Below are 18,766 nucleotides of genomic sequence, written 5' to 3'. Positions count from 1 at the left end.
CAGGAGAGCAAAGCAGTCAGACTGTGGCTACAGCCTGAGGTCAGTGGGGCTAAATTTAAACTAACTCCACTAAAGGTCTGTATGCGATTTATGAAAAATCATTTTGAACAGATGTTGTGCATGCATCTTTATAAATGGAGTATCAACTGCAGGACTAAAACTGAGACCAATTAGTTGTTGACTCCACAGTAACTGTAAACCAAGAGATGTTGGGAGACAAGTTGAACATTGGCTGGAGGCCAAGATCAGGGCAACTGGGAGAGAAGGTCATCAGCTCTGAGAGCTACAAAAAGGTGTGGGGAAGAAAGGGATACCTGAAAATGAGCAGTAAAATGAAAGCACAAGTACTGAAAGTACGACTAGCTGTCCATAAATAATACATATACTGTATACTGCATATATGAGTGTGTGTGTGTGTGTGTGTGTGTGTAGAGTTTGGCTTCATCATTCAATTTGTTCATCTAAGTGAACAAATTCTGTGATAAACATGGAAGCTGTGATAAATAATAATCACAGCTTTTACAGTGGGGCACATTTCTTTGGTGCTTTCTCACTGGAAAATGTGACCTGTTTGCACAACAGGAGAGGAGGTGAGCTCCTCTGAGGTCCATCCATTTTCTACCGCAGCCTCGTCCCCTCTTGATGTCTTTGGACTGTGGGAGGAAGCTGGAGTACCAGAGAGAACCCACACAGGAACAGGGAGAACATGCAGACTCACACAGAAAGATCCTGTGCTGGAGCCGGGGCTCAAACCCGGAACCTTCTTGCTATGAGGTGACAGTGCTGACCACTGCACCACCGTGCCGCCGGTGCTATGCCTTATCTGCCCCAAAATGTTATGGATTCATCCTTGGCCAAAAACCAAAACATCCTCACAGTTTTTCTGCTGACAAACTGACAAATGTCACAGAAAACATGAGCTCCTGGATACCCAAAGCACATTTGGAGGCGAAGGAAGTAGTTTTACAGTTCTCAGGTAAAATGTATACTTCAACTTCAAGATATATCACGTTTAATATTGATCCCACTGAACTCCGTTCACTCTTTGTGGACAATCATTAAAAAGAAATGGAACATGTAACGTGCTCTCCTTGCATTATTGGAACACTAGCAAGTGCCCATCGACTGCCTGATGGAATTTTATGTCTGTAATGCTATATTTTAAAATTAGTGGGGCAGTGCCATATGTGCTATGTTATTTTTGTCTGTCGCTCACCCATTCATTTTAGGAAAACATAAATTAGACTACATAGTGACACAAAATAATTTAATTCATTAATGGTATTGCCTAACTTAAAGATATTTTTTTAAAGGACAACAACGATATCCTTTGCTAATTCACTGCACTGTTTGTTCCCGGAGAAGTTTTGACTAAAAGTGTCAAAATTATCAGAGCTGACCAACCGCTCCGTGTGCATATGTGTGTGTACACTTAGCATACTTGCTAACCACATGCTATCAGTGTGCACAGCTTGAGGAGGAACGAGTAGGACTGACATCCGTGGTTGTCGCGCACTACCACGGTTTACATTTTCTCTCCTGAGAACCACCGATCCACCTGCTGCACATCTCAAGTGTAAACGACACGTCAATGTTCGAGCGAGCGAGACGAAAGTGAAATAACTTGCTGGAGTGAGTTGACAGGAACGTCAGCTTCCGAGCGACTGAAGAAAGTTCAACGTGTGGCTTTACTGACACGAAACTATTTGGAAACTCTTATCAGTAAGCACAAGACACGGCTCGGCTGAGGCTGACAGCGGTACACATCACCTTCATCGCTCTATCACACACTTCGGAGTCCGGTATGTCAGTCAGGAGAAGCTAACCATTAGCTAACGCGCTAGGTTAGCTTGCTAGCGTGGTAGTTAAAAGCTTCTCTGTAAGAGCCCGGTCGCCACATGGGGCATTTTGTGGCGTGTGTCTTTAGAAGCACTGTAATTTGACAGAGGCGGTCGCTGTCACTTTGACATGTTACTGTTAACATCAGACTTAATGGTAGCCAGTCGTTGGCTTGTCCTTCACCTTTCCTCCCTGGACAGCTAGCATTAGTTAACCTAGCCTTGCTTGCCACTGGTCTGTGTTTGACTAGTTTGCAACATCGACTGTTTAAGTGATTTTTAAATATATGAAAAATGTTTCTTGTCTTTCGTTTGTCTCATTTAGTACCACTGGCTGAAATTAACGAGTTTCAAAACGGGAGGCGCAGGAGAAACGGATCTGAACTCATCCGGCTCAGCATCTCCTCCGAGGATGGAGTTAGCCGCGGTGAGTGCACCTGCTTTTAATGGCGCGATCCTCAGTCTGTTGGCTGAAGTAGTTTACACAATATGCACAATTACACCCCCCCCCCCCCCATGCAATTAAGAAAAGACAAAAATGCAGTCGAGAATTACTAAGTGCATAACATCAAGCTGATGTGCTGATCAAGTGTAGAACTTAAAATCATTTCTTTCAGACTCGCATTTCTTAACCTCAACCAACCTTAAAAATATGGAGAAGAACCAGTCCAACTTGATGATAAACTAGTGTAGGGCAACGATGATAACATTCTTTGTCTAATTTTCTGTCAAAATTGTGAAGCTGAAACTTGAAGTCTTCTTAAAATCCGTTAAATGAGGTCCTGGATTGAGCAGCAGGATGGGAATGACTGCCTAATGTCTATTCAAACAAAAGCATTACACATCAATTAACCTATGCCAGCAAAATCACACAAAAAAGAAAAATAGTCGAAAATAGAAAAATGATGACTAAAATAAGAAAAGCATTTTTGGAAAAAATATGGGACAGTTGTTTAAAAATTGTGCAGTTTTGCAAAGGCATGAAGTGAAAAGCAGAAAGCAGAGATGAATACCGCTGAAGCATCTCTGAAAAGATACTCTCACTACATACGTTTCCTGTGACCCACATTATAAGTCCCCATCAACATACACACACACACACACACACACACACATACACACACACAGTCACTTCATGACTCATGCCACTTGACAAATATGCAATACAGCAGTGAGGATTGCAGAGGGGGTAGAATGAAATGCAGATGTGTGAGTGTCTGGAAGATAAAGATAGAAGCCTGTAGAAAAACATAGCCTGGATTAAGCTTCTGTTCTGGCTGTGAAACTGCTGGGGTAGGAGGGACAAGAAGCTGGAGAAGCCATTGTGGGTAGAAAGAGAGAGACAGAGGAGGTTGGTGAGAGAAATGGAGGTATTTTATAATATGCGATCTGTAACAGCGGCATAACGGAGCGAGGGAGGCGAAGAGGGTAAAAATGCAGGAAAAACAGGATTCCTCCAGCCAAACGCCAAGCAACATGGGGAAGGTATGAGTGTGCTAAAGTGTGTGTCCTGGCTCTTCATATTGTACATATTGAGTGTCGTGTGTAACAAGCAGCACATTTGTTTTGCTGAAATTCACGTTTTCTTTTTTATTTATTGTTATTGCCTTAATAGGAGAAATATTTGTGTTACGTTCATTCACCTGTTTGTCTTCAAATGCAGCTTTTATCCCTGTCCATATCTGCCTGTCTTGCTCTGTCTGTGTCTTTGTCCATACACATAGTGGTGTGTGTGTGTGTGTGTGTGTGTGTGTGTGTGTGTGTGTGTGTGTGCCTGCTAGCACATATGCGCGTGTGTGTCTGTCACTGCTTATCTGTCATCTGTGCTGTGTGGGATCCTGGCCTCCCCTCTTGTTTACAGGCTTATTTGTGATTGGGATGAAAAGAAGTTCTGTTAATAATAATTTCACTCTATTACTGAGCAAATAAGGGAATAATTTCATTAATAAAATCAAGTTTTTGCTGTTACAGTGACTCTTGGTGTTAAATCTTCTCATGTCTTTCTTTGTCTTATCAACATTATAAAAAGGCACTATTATTTATCACATGGAAAGCCATTCAAGTCAAATCCAGATTTAAAAGACTGAGACCAGCAAATGTTAGGCATTCCTTTTAAAAATAACTACAGTAGTTTCTTGTATTTGTTTTGTCTCCTCATGTTATTTTGAGCCAAAATCTGTCATGTCAGAATTGCTGTTGCTCTCTCCATGTCCTGAGAGTCCAGTTGTTCTGAACGATGCATTGTCACATTTTGCTCTGAAGACCTTAATTAATCCTGTGCATTGTCTCTCTTCTCTGTCATTTTCTATGTCCTCCACACCCATGGTTCTGATTTGCCTCTTCCGTCCTCCTCCTTCCCTTCCTCCTGTCCCCTGTGCGTGGTCACTTCTCTCCTTATGTCCTCTGTTTACTTCTGTGTGTGTGTGTGTGTTTCTCTCTCTCTCTCTCTCTCTCTCTCTCTCTGTCTCCGCTCTTTCTCTTTCTCAGGCTCACCCAGCTCTCAAAGCCTTTATGTGCGGCTCTCTGAGTGGAACATGCTCCACGCTGCTCTTCCAGCCTTTGGATCTGGTCAAGACACGGCTGCAGACCCTGCAGAACAATGCCAAGCCGGGGTTTGTGCGCACTTTGATTTTGAATAACACTCAACACAATCACTGACAGGGTGTCCAGACCCCACTACCACCACCAACGACACACACACACACACACACACACACACACACACACACACACAGCAGTACAGAATTTGCAGGCAGCCCACCCACTGTTGCTATGACCCATATACAGCAGCACTGTGTAATTGGACTGTCAGGCTGTGAGCTTGGAATTAACAGCCAAAAGTGGACTTTAATTTTTAACATTATTCCACATTTAGGCACAGTTTGCTCACAACCTGAACTTTACACCTGCTTCCCCTCGTCTGGCTTTGATCTGTATTCACTTTTACGTGTCTCTGCCTTCAAATGCACAATGTAATCAACCATTCTTATGTTTCATCTTGCAGTTCGCCGAAGGTGGGGATGTTTACCGTTTTTGTAAATGTAATCAGGACAGAGAATTTCTTCAGTCTATGGAAAGGAGTTTCACCAGTGAGTAAATCCTGTACTCATGTGCGTCGTCTCATGTACAGTCGTCTGAGTGAGTGTTTGTGCCCCAGGAGCACTGCGCAGAAACACGGCACGCGCTGGCAAATAAAATGCGCTTTTTAAGGTCGTAAAGGAAAATTGGAATATATAATAGAATTGTTGAAAAGGGTGGGTATTTGTTTAAGACAACAAAGCAGGCGTTCTGGGTTTCGGCCACTGGATGCACCTCGTCTTCACTGAGTAAAAAATTAACTGTAGGTCGAACTGAACGAAGAAATAACGAAAAAACTCAGATGCATGGAGAATGTTACCTAACCTGCATAATTATGACATTGATAGACAATAACACCATCCATCCATCCATTTTCTATATCACTTATCCATTAAGGGTCGCGGGGGGGCTGGAGCCTATCCCAGCTGACATTGGGCGGGAGGGGGGTTCACCCTGGACAGGTCACCTGTCCGTTGCAGAGCTAAACAATAACGCATTTGTACACATTTATTGCAAATCATCAGTTTTGACGGAATGCAGAGTTTATGGAAACATTTATGCGGTATGGTTGATAATTCAACAACTCTCGTGTGTACTGTGCTTTTACTACCAAGTCAAGTTAGGGATGCTCATCTTGCTAATTAATGACTAAGTAAACAAAAGTGTTGTGTTTTCATTTTTCACGGGCAGTCATTTGTGCGCTGCATCCCCGGGGTGGGCATCTACTTCAGCACCTTCTACTCTCTGAAGCAGCACTTCTTCTTAGACCGGGCACCCAACGCTGGCGAGGCTATTCTGCTGGGAGCCGGTGCCCGAGCTGTGGCTGGGGTCTGCATGCTGCCATTCACCGTCATCAAAACACGCTTTGAGGTGAACGAACATTTCCTTACGTATCCATCCGACCAGAGACGCGGAGGGTACAGTGAACGTAGCCCTGACCCACCATAACACTCCGACGAGAACCGAAGCAAGCCTGTGTAACTTCATTGGCTCATGAATATTTGGAAGAATCAAATTTGTGTTTGTTTCATTTCATGCCTTCATAAACTTTTTTGTTTTGAAATTTGGCAACACACGTAAAATTTTTATTTATTATCATTACTACGTTGAACCAGGAGTGGTTGGTCGTGGATGTTGTTCCTGCTCCATCCTATCAAAATAATGCTTCTTAATATGGTTTATAAAACTATTGTGTGTATTTTTTGTTGTTGTTTAGAATCCGTTTAAAAGAAATGGGTTAGTTTCACTTTTATAAGTAAATAAAGTTCACTTTCAGTTTTACTCAACAAAACCCATGGCCGATGCTTCATCTCAAAACTGTTGTCTGATTCATAAATTCATGATTCGTATCTTTGAAATATATGGAAACCTCAGTTTAATATGCCGTCATCTCTGCCTGCTGTAGATCAGTGAAATAGGACGTACATACATCCATAAGCTTGAGACAAAACTGGGACCAAATCCTAAAAAATTCAACCCTGATCCAGTCCATAGAACTACCAGTGGGAAAACAAAAAAATCCGCCATGTACCTTTTGAAGTCACTTGTGGGTGCACGACATCTGACAAATGCAGCAAAGGCCGTCAGACAGTCCTGTCCTCACAGATAATTCATTTATCAGGAGCTCTTCTTAGTCACAGAACAACAACAACATGTAAGATCACCGATGAGTAACTCGTCCACCTCGTAGCCATTAATGAATGACAGCAAACGACTTAGTCCTGGTAGCTCACGGCTGCATTCTGTTGCTCTGGTGGAGAAACTGTGTCCATCTGCTGTCTGGAAATGAAGTGACACCCCCTATTGCCTTCAAAATAGTCATTTAAAATATGTAACTAATTAATTTAATATGTTCCTTTGCTGTTTCAGAGTGGTCGTTACAACTATGTGAGTGTTACTGGAGCTCTGAGGAGCATGTACAAGAGTGAGGGAATCCGAGCTCTGTTCTCAGGGCTGCCTGCCACGCTGCTCCGGGACGCCCCCTTCTCCGGTATCTACGTCATGTTCTACAGCCAGGCCAAGAAGACTCTGCCTCAAGGTGAGAGCTACACGGGTTCAGCAAATCCAGAAACACAGACCCCAGAGCAGCTTAGTAGATCTTTCACCCTCCAGTTCGTTATGAAACCCTAAATCAATTTCAGGTTTTAGGCTTCGCTGGTTTTGTAGACCAAACCTTTTAAGCATAACTGCTCCAACCATTTGTGCTGTGAAAAATGTTCAGTGGCAGCTCGGACTTTTGAACACACCTAATTCAGTGTTCCATCTAAGAGACCAGCATTTCTTTGGTGAAATGTTTTTCAATTTAATTTTTGCATGTTGTCCTCCTACTCCACCTCTCTCAAAATCTTTTCTCTTGACACTTTTTTTTTTTTTTGCAAACACATTTTTGAACAAAAATAACAGTGACATTGTGTATTTATCCTGTTAAAACACAGGTGGAAGATGCCTTGAGCTCAGATCAGTCTCTGATTTGCGTAGTGGGACACTGGGAAATAGATTGGTCTGATGCTGATTGGAGATCTTGTCCAAATCTTCTGGGTATTTTTGGCATCCTTCAGAATTACGGATTGTACAGTCGATGGTTTTTGAAAAGAAAAAAACAAACCAAACAGAAAGCTGCTCCGTGGTCATCCTGTCAAGAGTAAGAGACTCGCATGTGTGCTGTTCCGCAGATGCAGCACTCCATGACTGTGCTCTGTCTGATACCTACTTTGTCTTCTCTCAGAGGTGACATCATCAGTCTATGCCCCCCTGGTGAACTTTAGCTGTGGGGTGGTGGCAGGGGTGATGGCGTCTCTGGTCACTCAGCCTGCAGATGTAGTGAAGACCCACATTCAAGTCAGCACCTCCCACTGGAGGACAACAGATGCTGTTCGATTCATCTTCCAGGTTGGTGCTCACTGAATCACTGCAGCTTGACTGAATATGTCCCTGCATGCAGAGTTGTAGTTGGTGGACAGACTGTAGTCTGGGATTTCATCAGCAACTTGTGCTGTCATTTATTGTTCCTTCCCAGGAACATGGCCCGGGTGGGTTTTTTCGCGGGGCTGTGCCCAGGTCTCTTAGACGCACCCTGATGGCAGCTATGGCTTGGACCGTCTACGAACAGCTGATGGCTCGAATGGGCCTCAAATCCTGAGGATGTGATGGAGTTAAGGCGCGATGAAAGAGAGACCGATGAAAGAGAGACCGATCCAAGGCGAGACGTCCCATGCACAAAGTAAACTGAGGAACTGACACTTTTAGTGGTGGAACCAGGTGGATACATATCTAAAAAAAAGTAAGATGGGTGTGTGTGTGTTGATGTATTGTTTTACTGTGAAAATGTGCCTGTTTATTTCTGGCTGTATACGTTCAAGATTGTGTTGTAACACCTGACACACTCTGTCAGTCTTGGACTGAAGTGACACTCTGAACCTTTCCCTCCTTGTGCTTGTCACGTTGTAGCACCCTGAACTTATGGCTACCTTTCCAAAAAAAAAAAAGAAGAAGGAAAAAGCTCTTTAGCGAAGGCTTGTAACTTTCCTGGCCATCATTGTTGCCTTTGAGAAGGTGTGTAGAAAAGCTGCAGGGACAGCGCACCCTCAGCAAGCTGTCACTGAACATCTGCTGGGGTTACCAACAAGTAAGCACTACTGCAAAAGTAGCTTCTGCCATATTTCTTAAACTTTGATATGATTGTTTCTTACTCACCAACTTCTTTTCATGAAGCAGACAGCACTCCTGCTCGGACAATCACAAGTACTCACAGAGATGCATTAGAAGGAGCAATATTATGGCTTATCGGTGACAATTAAGCCTCCGTTGCCATTCTGTTTAAAACTATGCTGTTTTATATTTGAACTACAACAGTGGTGCATTTTATGACTCCCGATGTGCTTTCTTTTTTTCTTTTTTTTTTAGATAAATGATCATCTTATCCTGACATTCATAGCAAAAAAGAATACCAGGCATGTGATGGCATCTCAGTTTTTGTATTCAAAATGCTTTTTTTTTTTTCTTCTTCTATAAAACCACAGTGCTGTTTGCATTATCTGTTTTCTTTTTTTTGTAAGCACTTTAAATTTCTGACTTTTTTTTTTCTATACATTTAATGTTCTCCCTGACAAGGTGGGATAACAAAGATTCAGTTGCCTCTTGCAAACAGGAAATCTGCCGAATTTAATGAAAAGCCAGTCAGTGTATTTGCAAAATATTAACCTTGGAAGAGAAGCCTCACTTAATCATTGCACTTAAAAAAGTGATACAGAATCCATATCAGTGCTGGAGAGACATGGACTCTCATGTCCTCCAGCTGCTCTGGCTTTGTAGGTAGCTGATAAAATACAGACTGACTGGTTGTCACATGGCCATGGTCACATATTTTTATATTTGTTACTTGTTATAGATTTAAGTTATTATTGTAGATATCGAAGAAGTGATATATTGAAATTGAATATATTTAAATGTTTCTAGTAAAATGCCAAATGGAAAATCCCATCAGAGGAGATGAATCATTTTCTCTTTGACAAAAAAAAGAAAATGTATGATTGTGTATGTGCAGTATTACAGCAGCTTAATGCAGCATTTTAGCTCCAGCTAACAGTTTCATCCTCATTTTAATGGTACACTGACTTGTGGGAAGCAGACCGGCAAACTTCTTTTATTCCTCCTCTAAGCCCCAAATGTGTCTTCCTGCACTATGTTACACAAAAAAGAAAAGAAGATGACAAAGAGGACTTTTATGGAGGAAGCAGCTATAGAAGATAAACGCGAGAGCCTTACCCGATGCTTGTCACTCAACGTCAGTTAGCCGTTAGCACACCCGCTCAACTGCTGTGCATCCAGACTGACATCACAAGCGCGAAAGGTGCCACCACAGAACCATTATCTGTCACCCATGTTTCATGTCATGGACTGCTCATTCTGAAATGAACAGGTCATAGCATATCTGTGCCACTTTGTATCAGCAGGGGAGGAAGTAAAGGCCCATTTGAGCGAGACCTCCCACCATGACCTGACAAGACCTCCAGATTTAAGACCGTGCATTTGAACTTGAAACGTGGCTCTGAACGGCCAGTATTTTGTGTTGAACACAAACTGTGTATTTACCTGCGCGCTGATCCACTCCTGGATAAGTTACATGGCAAATGATCTTCATCGTTACACCCCTGTCCTATTGATCTCCTGTGGTGGCTACATTGTTCATGGTCATTGTTATTGTGGATGTTTGGTCCGTGTTGGCTCGGCGCTGTGCCTGTCCATTTTTAATGTCAATAAATTTCTCTCCTTTTTGAAACGTGTATCTCTGCTTGTCTTCCTGTACGTTAAGAGTCCACGAGGCAGTTGGAGGGGTCTTCTGCTGAGAACTTTTCTGAGTGAAATGAGACGAATGAGGTCATAAAAACAAGTAACCTCATGACTCTAATGAAGCACTGCAGTTTCATCTGACCTTGTGAAACGTCTCTGAAGCCTGTGCATGTTCCTGTATTTGTAATGACTGACATTCACATTTACCTTGATGTCTCTGGTATATTTTCCTCCATCCACATATCCAATAATCAGAAGTGACAACAAACAATTAAAAACAAAAACAAAAAAAACTTCTGTATGGTTCACTTCTTGACAAACGTGTGTCGTGAACTGTTTAATGAAACCTAACATGGTGGCCAAAAATGACTTCTTTTTTTTTCTCCCCTGGAAAATCACAACTTCATAATAAGGTTTTGTATTTTTGAGTGTTATTTATCATCTACATAACTAAAGGAACTGAATGACGTTTGACATTGATTCTATATCAATTTTATATCATTGTACATTTTCTTCCACGATTTCAGAATTTGAGTCACACCGACATTTACTTGTCATTTTTGTCATACTAGTTAAACTAAACTTGTACTAGTCACTGCAATTGGTGATTATTTTACTCAGCTCGTTCCTACAGAAGCTGTTGGATGCACTTGTGGTCCTCTTGAATCGACAAGTGAAGCTCAAAGTCTCAAGTCAAACACGGATTTATCTTTTTAGTTCGCAGGCCTCATTTGGGTTCATGTTTTTGAGTTGTTCTCTCAGGTTGCTCATGGGGGAAGGGTAGGCTAACTCTTACCCCGTTTGCACGCCACTACACGTGGAGCCGTGAGAGGTGAATTAACCCCGTAGTTATCGTGGGATATATCCGATAATGCAAGAATGAACGTAACGTGAAGTTTTTATGTGTTTCTTTCAAAATAGGAATTTGTGTATCCAAGCATAATGACCCTGCAGGGTGTGAGCTCACACCTCAGATGAACTTGCTCTCAGTGCTGACTCGTCTCATTAGGATGATTCCTTTCAATTCGCGTCATTGTGATGGTTATTCCGTCCTGCTGTGGTGTCTTCTGTCCACAAGGTGGCAGCGTGGACATTGCTGTTACACCAATAAATAAAAACACAGGTCAATCTATGACGACAATGATGGCTGGTGTCTGAAGTTTGGGCTGCAAGCCAGCATGGGAGTTATGTACTCCAGTTAAGAGGCGAGTGGTTGGCGTTGCTCTAACTGGGACGTGCAAGGGAGGACTTGCTAACTCCAAAATAAACTGCATTAAAGTAATCCAGCTGAGATGTGATAAAGGTGTGGATTACTGTTTCAAAGTGCTGTTGTGCAAGGAAAGGCTTCACCTTTGCCAGCTGGCCAATCTGGAAAATACTGGACTTCACTACAGCACCAATTTGTGATCCAATTTAAAATCACTCTCCATCTTTAAATCCAAGTTTGAGACCGTTGTCTGCACGTAGTCTGCCAGTCCTGTCAGCAAAGAAAGGAGATGCCGTGCTTTCTCAGGATGGAGCCCAGAGGCAGTAAATACAAAAAAACAAAAAAAACAAAACAGGGGCCCTAAAATCGACCTCTGGGGAACCCCATACAGCAGTGGAGCAGAGCTGGACTCCAAATTTCCAAGGCTTACACTAAAAGTTATGTCAGCCAGAATAAGAGTTGAACCACTTTTGTGTAGTACCACAGATGCCCACTAGATGGTGTAACAGAGAGAGCCACTAGGGTGTTGTGGTCCACAGTGGCAAATGCTGCATTTAAGTCCAACAGAACAGGAATTACATGGACACCAGAGACATTAGCCTGGAGGATATCATTAAAACCTCCTAACAGAGCAAGCTGGGTGCGATGCAGAGTTTTAAAGCCAGACTGAAAGACCTCCCAGACATCACGCTCATCCAGAAAAGACTTTAACTGAGAATGAACAACTTTCTCCAAGATTTTAGAAATGAAAGGCAGCTTGGAGATGGACCTAAAATTGGCCAGCACGCTGTGACCAGGGTCAGGATTCTAAAGGAGGGGCTGCACCACTGCATGTTTAAAACAACAGAAGACACCAGCCTCAAGAACAACAAAATATGACCTCATCAGACGAATAAACGAGAAGCTTGATGCATTCAAGAACAATTCAATTCAAATGCCTTCAATGATCTCTGAAGGGCAATCATGGAGGCGCGTACAGCAGCAAAAAGCAGCAAGATGTCACGACGGTCGATGAGTTAGACATGAAGTAATTTTTTCACACCAATTTTAATTCCTCACCATGTCCAGGCATCACATTTCTCAGTTTATGGCAGTGCTATGGTTTCTTTTAGAAAGTTTTCATGGTGAGATATTATTTAGGTGTGAAGGTCTTTTCCAGGTATCCTAGAAAAAAGAAAAGAAAAAAAAACAGCACGGTTTCACATAAATCGATTTCATGTGTTAGAACACACACACAAAAAAAAACCCTCAAAGCTCATGAGAACATTAGAATGATTAAAGACGAGACTTCTAGAAGCCACACAGTCGACCTCCACATGGGTCACTTAGGATCATTTAAATAGAACTGCAAATAAAACAGAAAAAAAGATCAAAACACACAAACAAACAAAAAAGACACAAAAGTTTATTGTTGTGGGAAAAAATGTGTTCAAGCGAGGTAATGCTTCTCAGGAGTTTTGCCAAAAAAAAACAACAGATAATTATCTAAAATCTAGGTCAAATGTGAGAGGAGGAGCGAACCTCTTACCCTTCAGTCTCGCCTTCAGTCTGTCTCTCTCCTCTTGCACGGCCTTTAACGCGTTCATGAGTTTGTTGTTCTTGTCTCTGAGCTCGTCTCGGTCTCTCGTCAAAGCGTTGAATCTCTCTTGTAACCGATTGCACTGAGCCGGCCTGTCGCGTCCACAGTCACCCTGCTCCTCTCTCCCCTGGCTCGGCTCACTCAGGCTAGTTTTGTTGCAGACTGAGTTTGATGATTCCTCGCTGGAGTTCACTGAGCAAAAAAAAAAAAAAAAAAAAAAAAAGGGGGGGGGGTAAATTAAAAATATTGATCCTTTTTTTTTAACTTGCCTTTTTTTGTACAGCAAAAACTACATCAAAGGTTCTGTCGTTTATTTGGAAGATTGTGGTGTGACAAAATTGAAATAAACCAAAATGGCCGCTCACAGGTGAGGCGCAGAGACAAATTGAGCGCCGCTTGTATCAAACACAGAACGCCAAAGGACACCAGGAGAAGACGGAGTTTCCGTTCTGCAAAATAAAGACACAAATCTATTAACATCTAAACAGGGGTGGGACGCAGATAACAAGTGACCGGTGTGGGCGAGGTGTGCTCGGTGGATAAACTCTGCTCGCTCGCACTGTGAGATCGTGAAGCACAAATCTGATTTCACAAAGACAAAAAAAAGTTGAATATATCAACGTACTAAAGTTTCATTTGTGGACAGTGGGCCTCGATCACGAAAGGACAAATCAAATTTCATTTTACACACATTAGCGTTTCTTAACCCCTGATTTAGTCTTGCAGACTGGAGGTGAAGCCTGACAGCGACTTGTTGCTCTTTGCCTCTGGGAACACTTCGTCTTTTCCCCTTTTCTTCAATCCTTTCAATTGTTTTTTTTTTTTAAAATAAGAATGAGGACAAAAAAATGTTAAAGGTGATAAAAGAGAGAAGGATGAGGACAGGGTCACAGTGTACATGCCATTAATTTCAGGTTGTTGTTTTTTTTTTTCCAGAACATTTACAAAGTATTGTCAGTGCATAAAGAGAAAGCGTTGTTTGTCCGTCATCTGGTTCGGAAAAGATATCAAGAGGCGGAGCGGTAAATCAAAAACGACATTGATGTTTATGAAATATATTTCAAACCACATTTGCAATCATACAAACAGAATCTCTGCTATACGTTGAAGGGCTCTGCTACCAGAGATTGTTGATACCCAAAAGTGCAATTTTGCAGTATTTCTACTGTACAAGAAGAAGGAGGAGGGTGGGTTACCTGTTTGATTTGCAACAACGTTATATTTCCGCCTACATCCGGGTGGGTGATTAACATAATCTGACATCTCTAATCCCTGCATTGTCTTGAAACTTGGCTAGAACCTAGAGGAACTGCGTGAGTGCGTGTGTGTTCCTTCTTTTCGCGTCTTTCTTCATCAAGAATGAGCTAATGCGCTCATGAGGACACAGTAAACAGATTTGGAAGTGGTTGAAGTAGAGGAAGAAGGAGCTCTGTGGAAATTAGACACGATGGAGCCGGGGACCGAAGCGTGAACCTTCCTTTCCCAGACCAGTTACCAGTTTACCAGTTTCTCCACCTCCTGAGCCAAACCCTTCATGATGCTGAACCTCATACAGACCGGTGTTTATATGACGCCAGGCCTACTCTGGTTCATAGACATTTCTCTTCTTTTAACTCTCTACATTATGACATCCAGCTCGAAATACATTTCTGACAGCTTCCTTCCCCTTTTTTTGACATTTTATGTTTCATCATAGTTTATTGAAAAATTACCTTGTTCCCTTTTATTCTAAAAAGCTCCTAAAAGCTCAAACGATACTCTGATGTGTATTAGTTATCATTGTCAAATATATTCAGGTTGATGAGAACCACTGGTAATACTAGTCAGTGGTGTACTGCTAGTTTGGATTAGTGATAAATTAATAAACTTGAATTTAGATTTGTATATTTGAGATGATATTGATTTTATATTTCATAAAAAAAATGCCTCCTGTATTCTCTTAGTTGACTTTTGAAAAGTTAGATTTAGATACTTTGGCTATTTAAAATGGGCGGCACGGTGGTGCAGTGGTCAGCACTGTCGCCTCACAGCAAGAAGGTTCCAGGTTCAAGTCCTGGCTCCATCACAGGATCTTTCTGTGTGGAGTCTGCATGTTCTCCCTGTTCTTGTGTGGGTTCTCTCTGGTACTCCAGCTTCCTCCCACAGTCCAAAGACATCAAGAGAGGACGAGGCTGATTGATACTCTAAATTGACTGGAGGTGTGACTGTGAGTGTGAATGGTTGTCTGTCTCTATGTGTTGGCCCTGTGATGGACTGGCGACCTGTCCAGGGTGAACCCCGCCTCTCACCTGAAGGCTGTTGCGATAGGCTCCACCCCCCGCGACCCTTAACAGGATAAGAGGTAGAAAATGGACAGATTGAAGTTACTGAAGGAGACAAAGACAGCCTGGTTAACATTCAACATGTGACTCAAAAATGAAACCAATGAAATGTTTGTGAGCTGAACCTCTATGTCATGTTGTCATCATCATCATCACCATCACCATCATCATCATCATAACTTTTCTCATTCATTAAGTCATGTCGAGCTATAAATAGCAGTCCCTGGCAAAAAGAGGAAGAAGAAAAGTTTATTGTTCTGGGAAAAAATAAAAGAAGAAGTACATCACTAAACTGAGTCTCCACTGCCATCGTCACTCCCCAGTGGGCACAGAACCAGAGGTGGTCGTGTGGTGACCATGGACTACGCCAACCTGCCAGATGCGTCAGCCAGAGGTTTGGCCTCAAAGAGCCGTGCTGACCTGAATGCTGCTGCTCCTGGTGAGACAGAAATTGACTAACTTCTACTGCAGTATTGATTCAATGTGGATTATCCACAAAACGGTGGAAAATGAGAAAAATAATTTAGCGTGGATGTAGAAGCATTTTCTGTACTTAGCGTATGAACACAAGTGGAGCTACTTTACATTCCGCCATTTAATTGTGACATTTCTGCGCTTCTTCAAACAATAAATGTATTTAAAAAGGGAGTTCAATTTACATGGGTTTAGTAATTCACTGTTTGAAATCTAACAAAGATTTATTCGAAGATAATCATATAACATTTTTAAAATAGTCTTGAGCCAACTGTAAAGATTAGCCTCTCTATAGGGAGATAAATGGGCAGAGCACCAGAGTCCAGTTTCTCTCAGTTGTTGTGTTGGTCTTTGGAGTTCTTGAGATTCCTTAATTCAAGGGTTCTGATTATCTTATCAAAGAAATCCATAAGTTGTTGTTTTTTTTTTTTTAAAGTTCATTTGCCACGACTCTCTCACGCATCATAACTCTCATCAGTCCTCCCCCCATGTGCATCTCTTGTGATTTCCTCTCAAAGGGAGAAAGCTGTACTGGCTGGTCGGTGTCAGCTTTGGACTTCTGTGCCTCCTTCAAGTTGCTCTCAACATTTCTCTGCGTTTTGCTGCCAGTGAGTTGTGTTGACACTGAAACGAAATCTCTCATGATTTGGTCTTCAAAAATGTTTGGTTTCTCACCGCCGAAGTACGAAGAACCGCGAACACAACGGTGTCAGAGGTCGGTGTTTGAGGCCAGACACGCAGATTTCACTAGTTTCAACAATAACAACCCAAAGTTTTGTTGTCCTTCTGTTTTTCTGTTATCGTTGTCCTGTGTTTCCTCCAGATTTATTTTCACTCTTGTATTTTGTTGCAATTCAGTCAAGATTTTGGAAATTAGGGGGAAGTTTAAAAGCAGAAATGACCACAAAGGGTTATAACATGGGGATTTTTGTTTTTAGCCTTTTAAAAAAAAGAAACAGCATCAATGGTTGAGGGTGTGTACATTTGACATCTGAGAGCATTTAGGTTTGATCCCACAGGGCAAGAGGCAGGACCCCCCCCCCCCCCCATTGAGAGGTGTTTTGATAAAAGTTGAATGTAATAAAACACTTGAGATAAAAAGCCAATCAGATGCCTCTGCTCTCTCAGACAGCTCCGCTGAGGCCACCCTGAGAGAAGACACAGAGTTGAAGAGAAAACTCATCAACTTTGGTCAGTACAACATTCATGACCTCATCATACTTGGACTGAGGGATGACAACAAAATACCATCGCGAGCAAATAGTCTATGTGCTCCTTTTGTGAAGTTTAAAACCATTTAGATCCATTTGTTGGTGCTGTTGTTTTTGTTTTTTGTGATCCCAAACAGATCAGTATTTCCAACAAGGATGGGTGTTCTTCCACCGTAGCCTCTATTACGTGTCTTCAATCAAGAAAACCTGGAAGGAGAGTAGACAGGACTGTCTTGAAAGAGGTGCTGACCTGGTGGTTATTGACAGCAGAGAGGAACAGGTTTGTTTGTTTGTTGAGTCTCAAATATATATTTTGCTGTCAGATTTCTATTCTGGAAATGTACTGTAAAACCGTTAAGACGTTTGATTCATGAATACCTCATCTGCATATTTAGTTACTCCATTAGCATGTCGTGTCGAACCAAAATATTAAAACAGAGAGGAAACAAAATGATGAAATTTGAAATTTGAGCTGAGATTTATTTCTGTAACTCTTTATTTTCCCCTGGAAGGACTTCACAAGAAAGTTCATGAAGCTCTCATGGATTGGACTGACAGCCAGTGAGACGACATGGACATGGGTGGATGGGACTCAGCTGACTGAAAAGTGCGCGCGCGCGCACACACACACACACACACACACACACACACACACACACACACACGCACACACACACACACACACACACACACACACACACACACACATCCTTGTACTTATATCTGTGAGGACTTTCCTTGATGTAATACATTCCCTAGCCCCTCACCCTAAACCATCTCAACTGACTGCCTGACCCTAAACTTGACCCTAAACCTAACCTGAACCTGATTCTAACCTCGACCCTAAAACCAAGTCATGGCCTTTAAGCGGCCCTTTGAAGATGTGAGGACCAGCTAAAATGTCCTCAATTTCCAAAAATGTCCTCAATCTGTTGGTTAAATAGGTATTCTAGTCTTCAGCATGTAGCAAGTACAAGAACACACACACACACACACAGAACGAAAGACTTGAAAGACAAATAATGATATATTTTGACTGCATTATCACATGATTCATTAAAATGTATCCATTCGTTCCTGGGTTTCAGCTACTGGGGTCCTGGTGAACCCAACAACTACGAAGGGAAAATTGAAGACTGTGTAGAAATCAGATTCCACTCTGTAGAAAACAGCTGGAACGATTCACCCTGTGAAGATCACAACTTCTGGATCTGTGAAAAGTCTGTGGATCTGTGAAAATCTGCATGTGTGAGGCAGCAGTCAGAAGATTGGGTCACACCGTCTTATCACGATCTTCACACATTCACACACTTCCTGTTTTTTGAACACACAGAGAAATCCCCTTGGACATAATGAGTTACATTCACATGGTAAAAGTAACTAGTTCTTTGTACAGCAGCTCTTTTTCCACATGTATCTGAAGAGATGAAATAAAGAAAAGTATGTAACTGTTAAAGGTCGTGGGGGAGTCTATCCCAGCAGGCTTCAGATGAGAGGCGGGGTTCACCCTGGACAGGTCACCAGTCCATCACAGGACCAACACATAGAGACAGACAACCATTCACACTCACAGTCACACCTACGGTCAATTTAGAGTATCAATCAGCCTCGTCCTCTCTTGATGTCTTTGGACTGTGGGAGGAAGCTGGAGTACCAGAGAGAACCCACACAGGAACAGGGAGAACATGGAGACTCCACACAGAAAGATCCTGTGATGGAGCCGGGACTCGAACCTGGAACCTTCTTGCTGTGAGGCGACAGTGCTGACC

At 42.2% G+C, this 18,766-nt stretch overlaps 3 protein-coding genes across 9 annotated transcripts; 2 read left to right on the top strand and 1 right to left on the bottom strand.

The window, feature by feature from the left end:
• Positions 1-1,411: 1,411 nt before the first annotated feature.
• On the top strand, positions 1,412-10,343 carry LOC147257298 (mitochondrial glycine transporter B-like). 6 transcript variants are annotated; one of them, XM_086211123.1, is made up of 9 exons: positions 1,412-1,722; positions 2,164-2,265; positions 3,237-3,323; positions 4,326-4,450; positions 4,843-4,927; positions 5,607-5,786; positions 6,786-6,954; positions 7,642-7,805; positions 7,933-10,343. In XM_086211123.1, exons 2-9 carry the CDS (start codon positions 2,251-2,253, stop codon positions 8,053-8,055), a joined length of 948 nt encoding a protein of 315 aa, XP_086067249.1. In that variant the 5' UTR covers positions 1,412-1,722; positions 2,164-2,250; the 3' UTR covers positions 8,056-10,343. The 6 variants fall into 6 exon arrangements, with proteins under 6 accessions (XP_086067249.1, XP_086067248.1, XP_086067247.1 ...); XM_086211122.1 differs by having other exon boundaries at positions 1,412-1,759; XM_086211121.1 differs by having other exon boundaries at positions 1,412-1,802.
• A 1,735-nt stretch (positions 10,344-12,078) lies between these two features.
• LOC147257297 (uncharacterized) lies at positions 12,079-14,327 on the bottom strand. Of its 2 annotated transcripts, none has more exons than XR_015117469.1 (4): positions 13,617-13,732; positions 13,357-13,440; positions 12,941-13,183; positions 12,079-12,576 (listed from the first exon to the last, which is right to left on the bottom strand). XR_015117469.1 is itself a non-coding variant. In XM_086210163.1 (4 exons), exons 1-4 carry the CDS (start codon positions 14,267-14,269, stop codon positions 12,545-12,547), a joined length of 441 nt encoding a protein of 146 aa, XP_086066289.1. In that variant the 5' UTR covers positions 14,270-14,327; the 3' UTR covers positions 12,079-12,544. The 2 variants fall into 2 exon arrangements, 1 of the variants encoding a protein (XP_086066289.1); XM_086210163.1 differs by lacking the exon at positions 13,617-13,732 and adding an exon at positions 14,188-14,327.
• Positions 14,328-15,618: 1,291 nt separating this feature from the next.
• Positions 15,619-18,440, top strand: LOC147257296 (CD209 antigen-like protein C). Its single transcript, XM_086210162.1, has 6 exons — positions 15,619-15,751; positions 16,305-16,394; positions 16,915-16,977; positions 17,135-17,277; positions 17,510-17,604; positions 18,086-18,440. The coding sequence occupies exons 1-6, from the start codon at positions 15,670-15,672 to the stop codon at positions 18,231-18,233; spliced, it is 621 nt and encodes a 206-aa protein (XP_086066288.1). The 5' UTR covers positions 15,619-15,669; the 3' UTR covers positions 18,234-18,440.
• Positions 18,441-18,766: the final 326 nt, after the last annotated feature.

Source organism: Aulostomus chinensis, chromosome 8, assembly GCF_037954235.1.
Source record: "Aulostomus chinensis isolate RoL2024-O1b breed Wild chromosome 8, RoL_Achi_v1.0, whole genome shotgun sequence".
In the NCBI taxonomy this organism is placed as follows: domain Eukaryota; kingdom Metazoa; phylum Chordata; class Actinopteri; order Syngnathiformes; family Aulostomidae; genus Aulostomus; species Aulostomus chinensis.
Note: the sequence above shows the minus strand (reverse complement) of the source record. Positions and strands in the feature narration are given on the sequence as shown.

What these genes read in the sequence shown, in the direction of transcription:
- LOC147257298 (XM_086211123.1), top strand. An exon ending in CGCCAAGCAACATGGGGAAG is followed by an intron (nt 3,324 to 4,325) that starts GTATGAGTGTGC and finishes TCTCTTTCTCAG; the next exon opens with GCTCACCCAGCTCTCAAAGC. An exon ending in TCATCAAAACACGCTTTGAG is followed by an intron (nt 5,787 to 6,785) that starts GTGAACGAACAT and finishes TTGCTGTTTCAG; the next exon opens with AGTGGTCGTTACAACTATGT.
- LOC147257297 (XM_086210163.1), bottom strand. Translation starts at nt 14,269, where the DNA reads ATGCAGGGATTAGAGATGTCAGATTATGTTAATCACCCACCCGGATGT. An exon ending in CGTTGTTGCAAATCAAACAG is followed by an intron (nt 13,441 to 14,187) that starts GTAACCCACCCT and finishes TTTATTTTGCAG; the next exon opens with AACGGAAACTCCGTCTTCTC. An exon ending in TTTGTCTCTGCGCCTCACCT is followed by an intron (nt 13,184 to 13,356) that starts GTGAGCGGCCAT and finishes TTTTTTGCTCAG; the next exon opens with TGAACTCCAGCGAGGAATCA.
- LOC147257296 (XM_086210162.1), top strand. Translation starts at nt 15,670, where the DNA reads ATGGACTACGCCAACCTGCCAGATGCGTCAGCCAGAGGTTTGGCCTCA. An exon ending in CCTGAATGCTGCTGCTCCTG is followed by an intron (nt 15,752 to 16,304) that starts GTGAGACAGAAA and finishes TTCCTCTCAAAG; the next exon opens with GGAGAAAGCTGTACTGGCTG. An exon ending in GAGAAAACTCATCAACTTTG is followed by an intron (nt 16,978 to 17,134) that starts GTCAGTACAACA and finishes GATCCCAAACAG; the next exon opens with ATCAGTATTTCCAACAAGGA.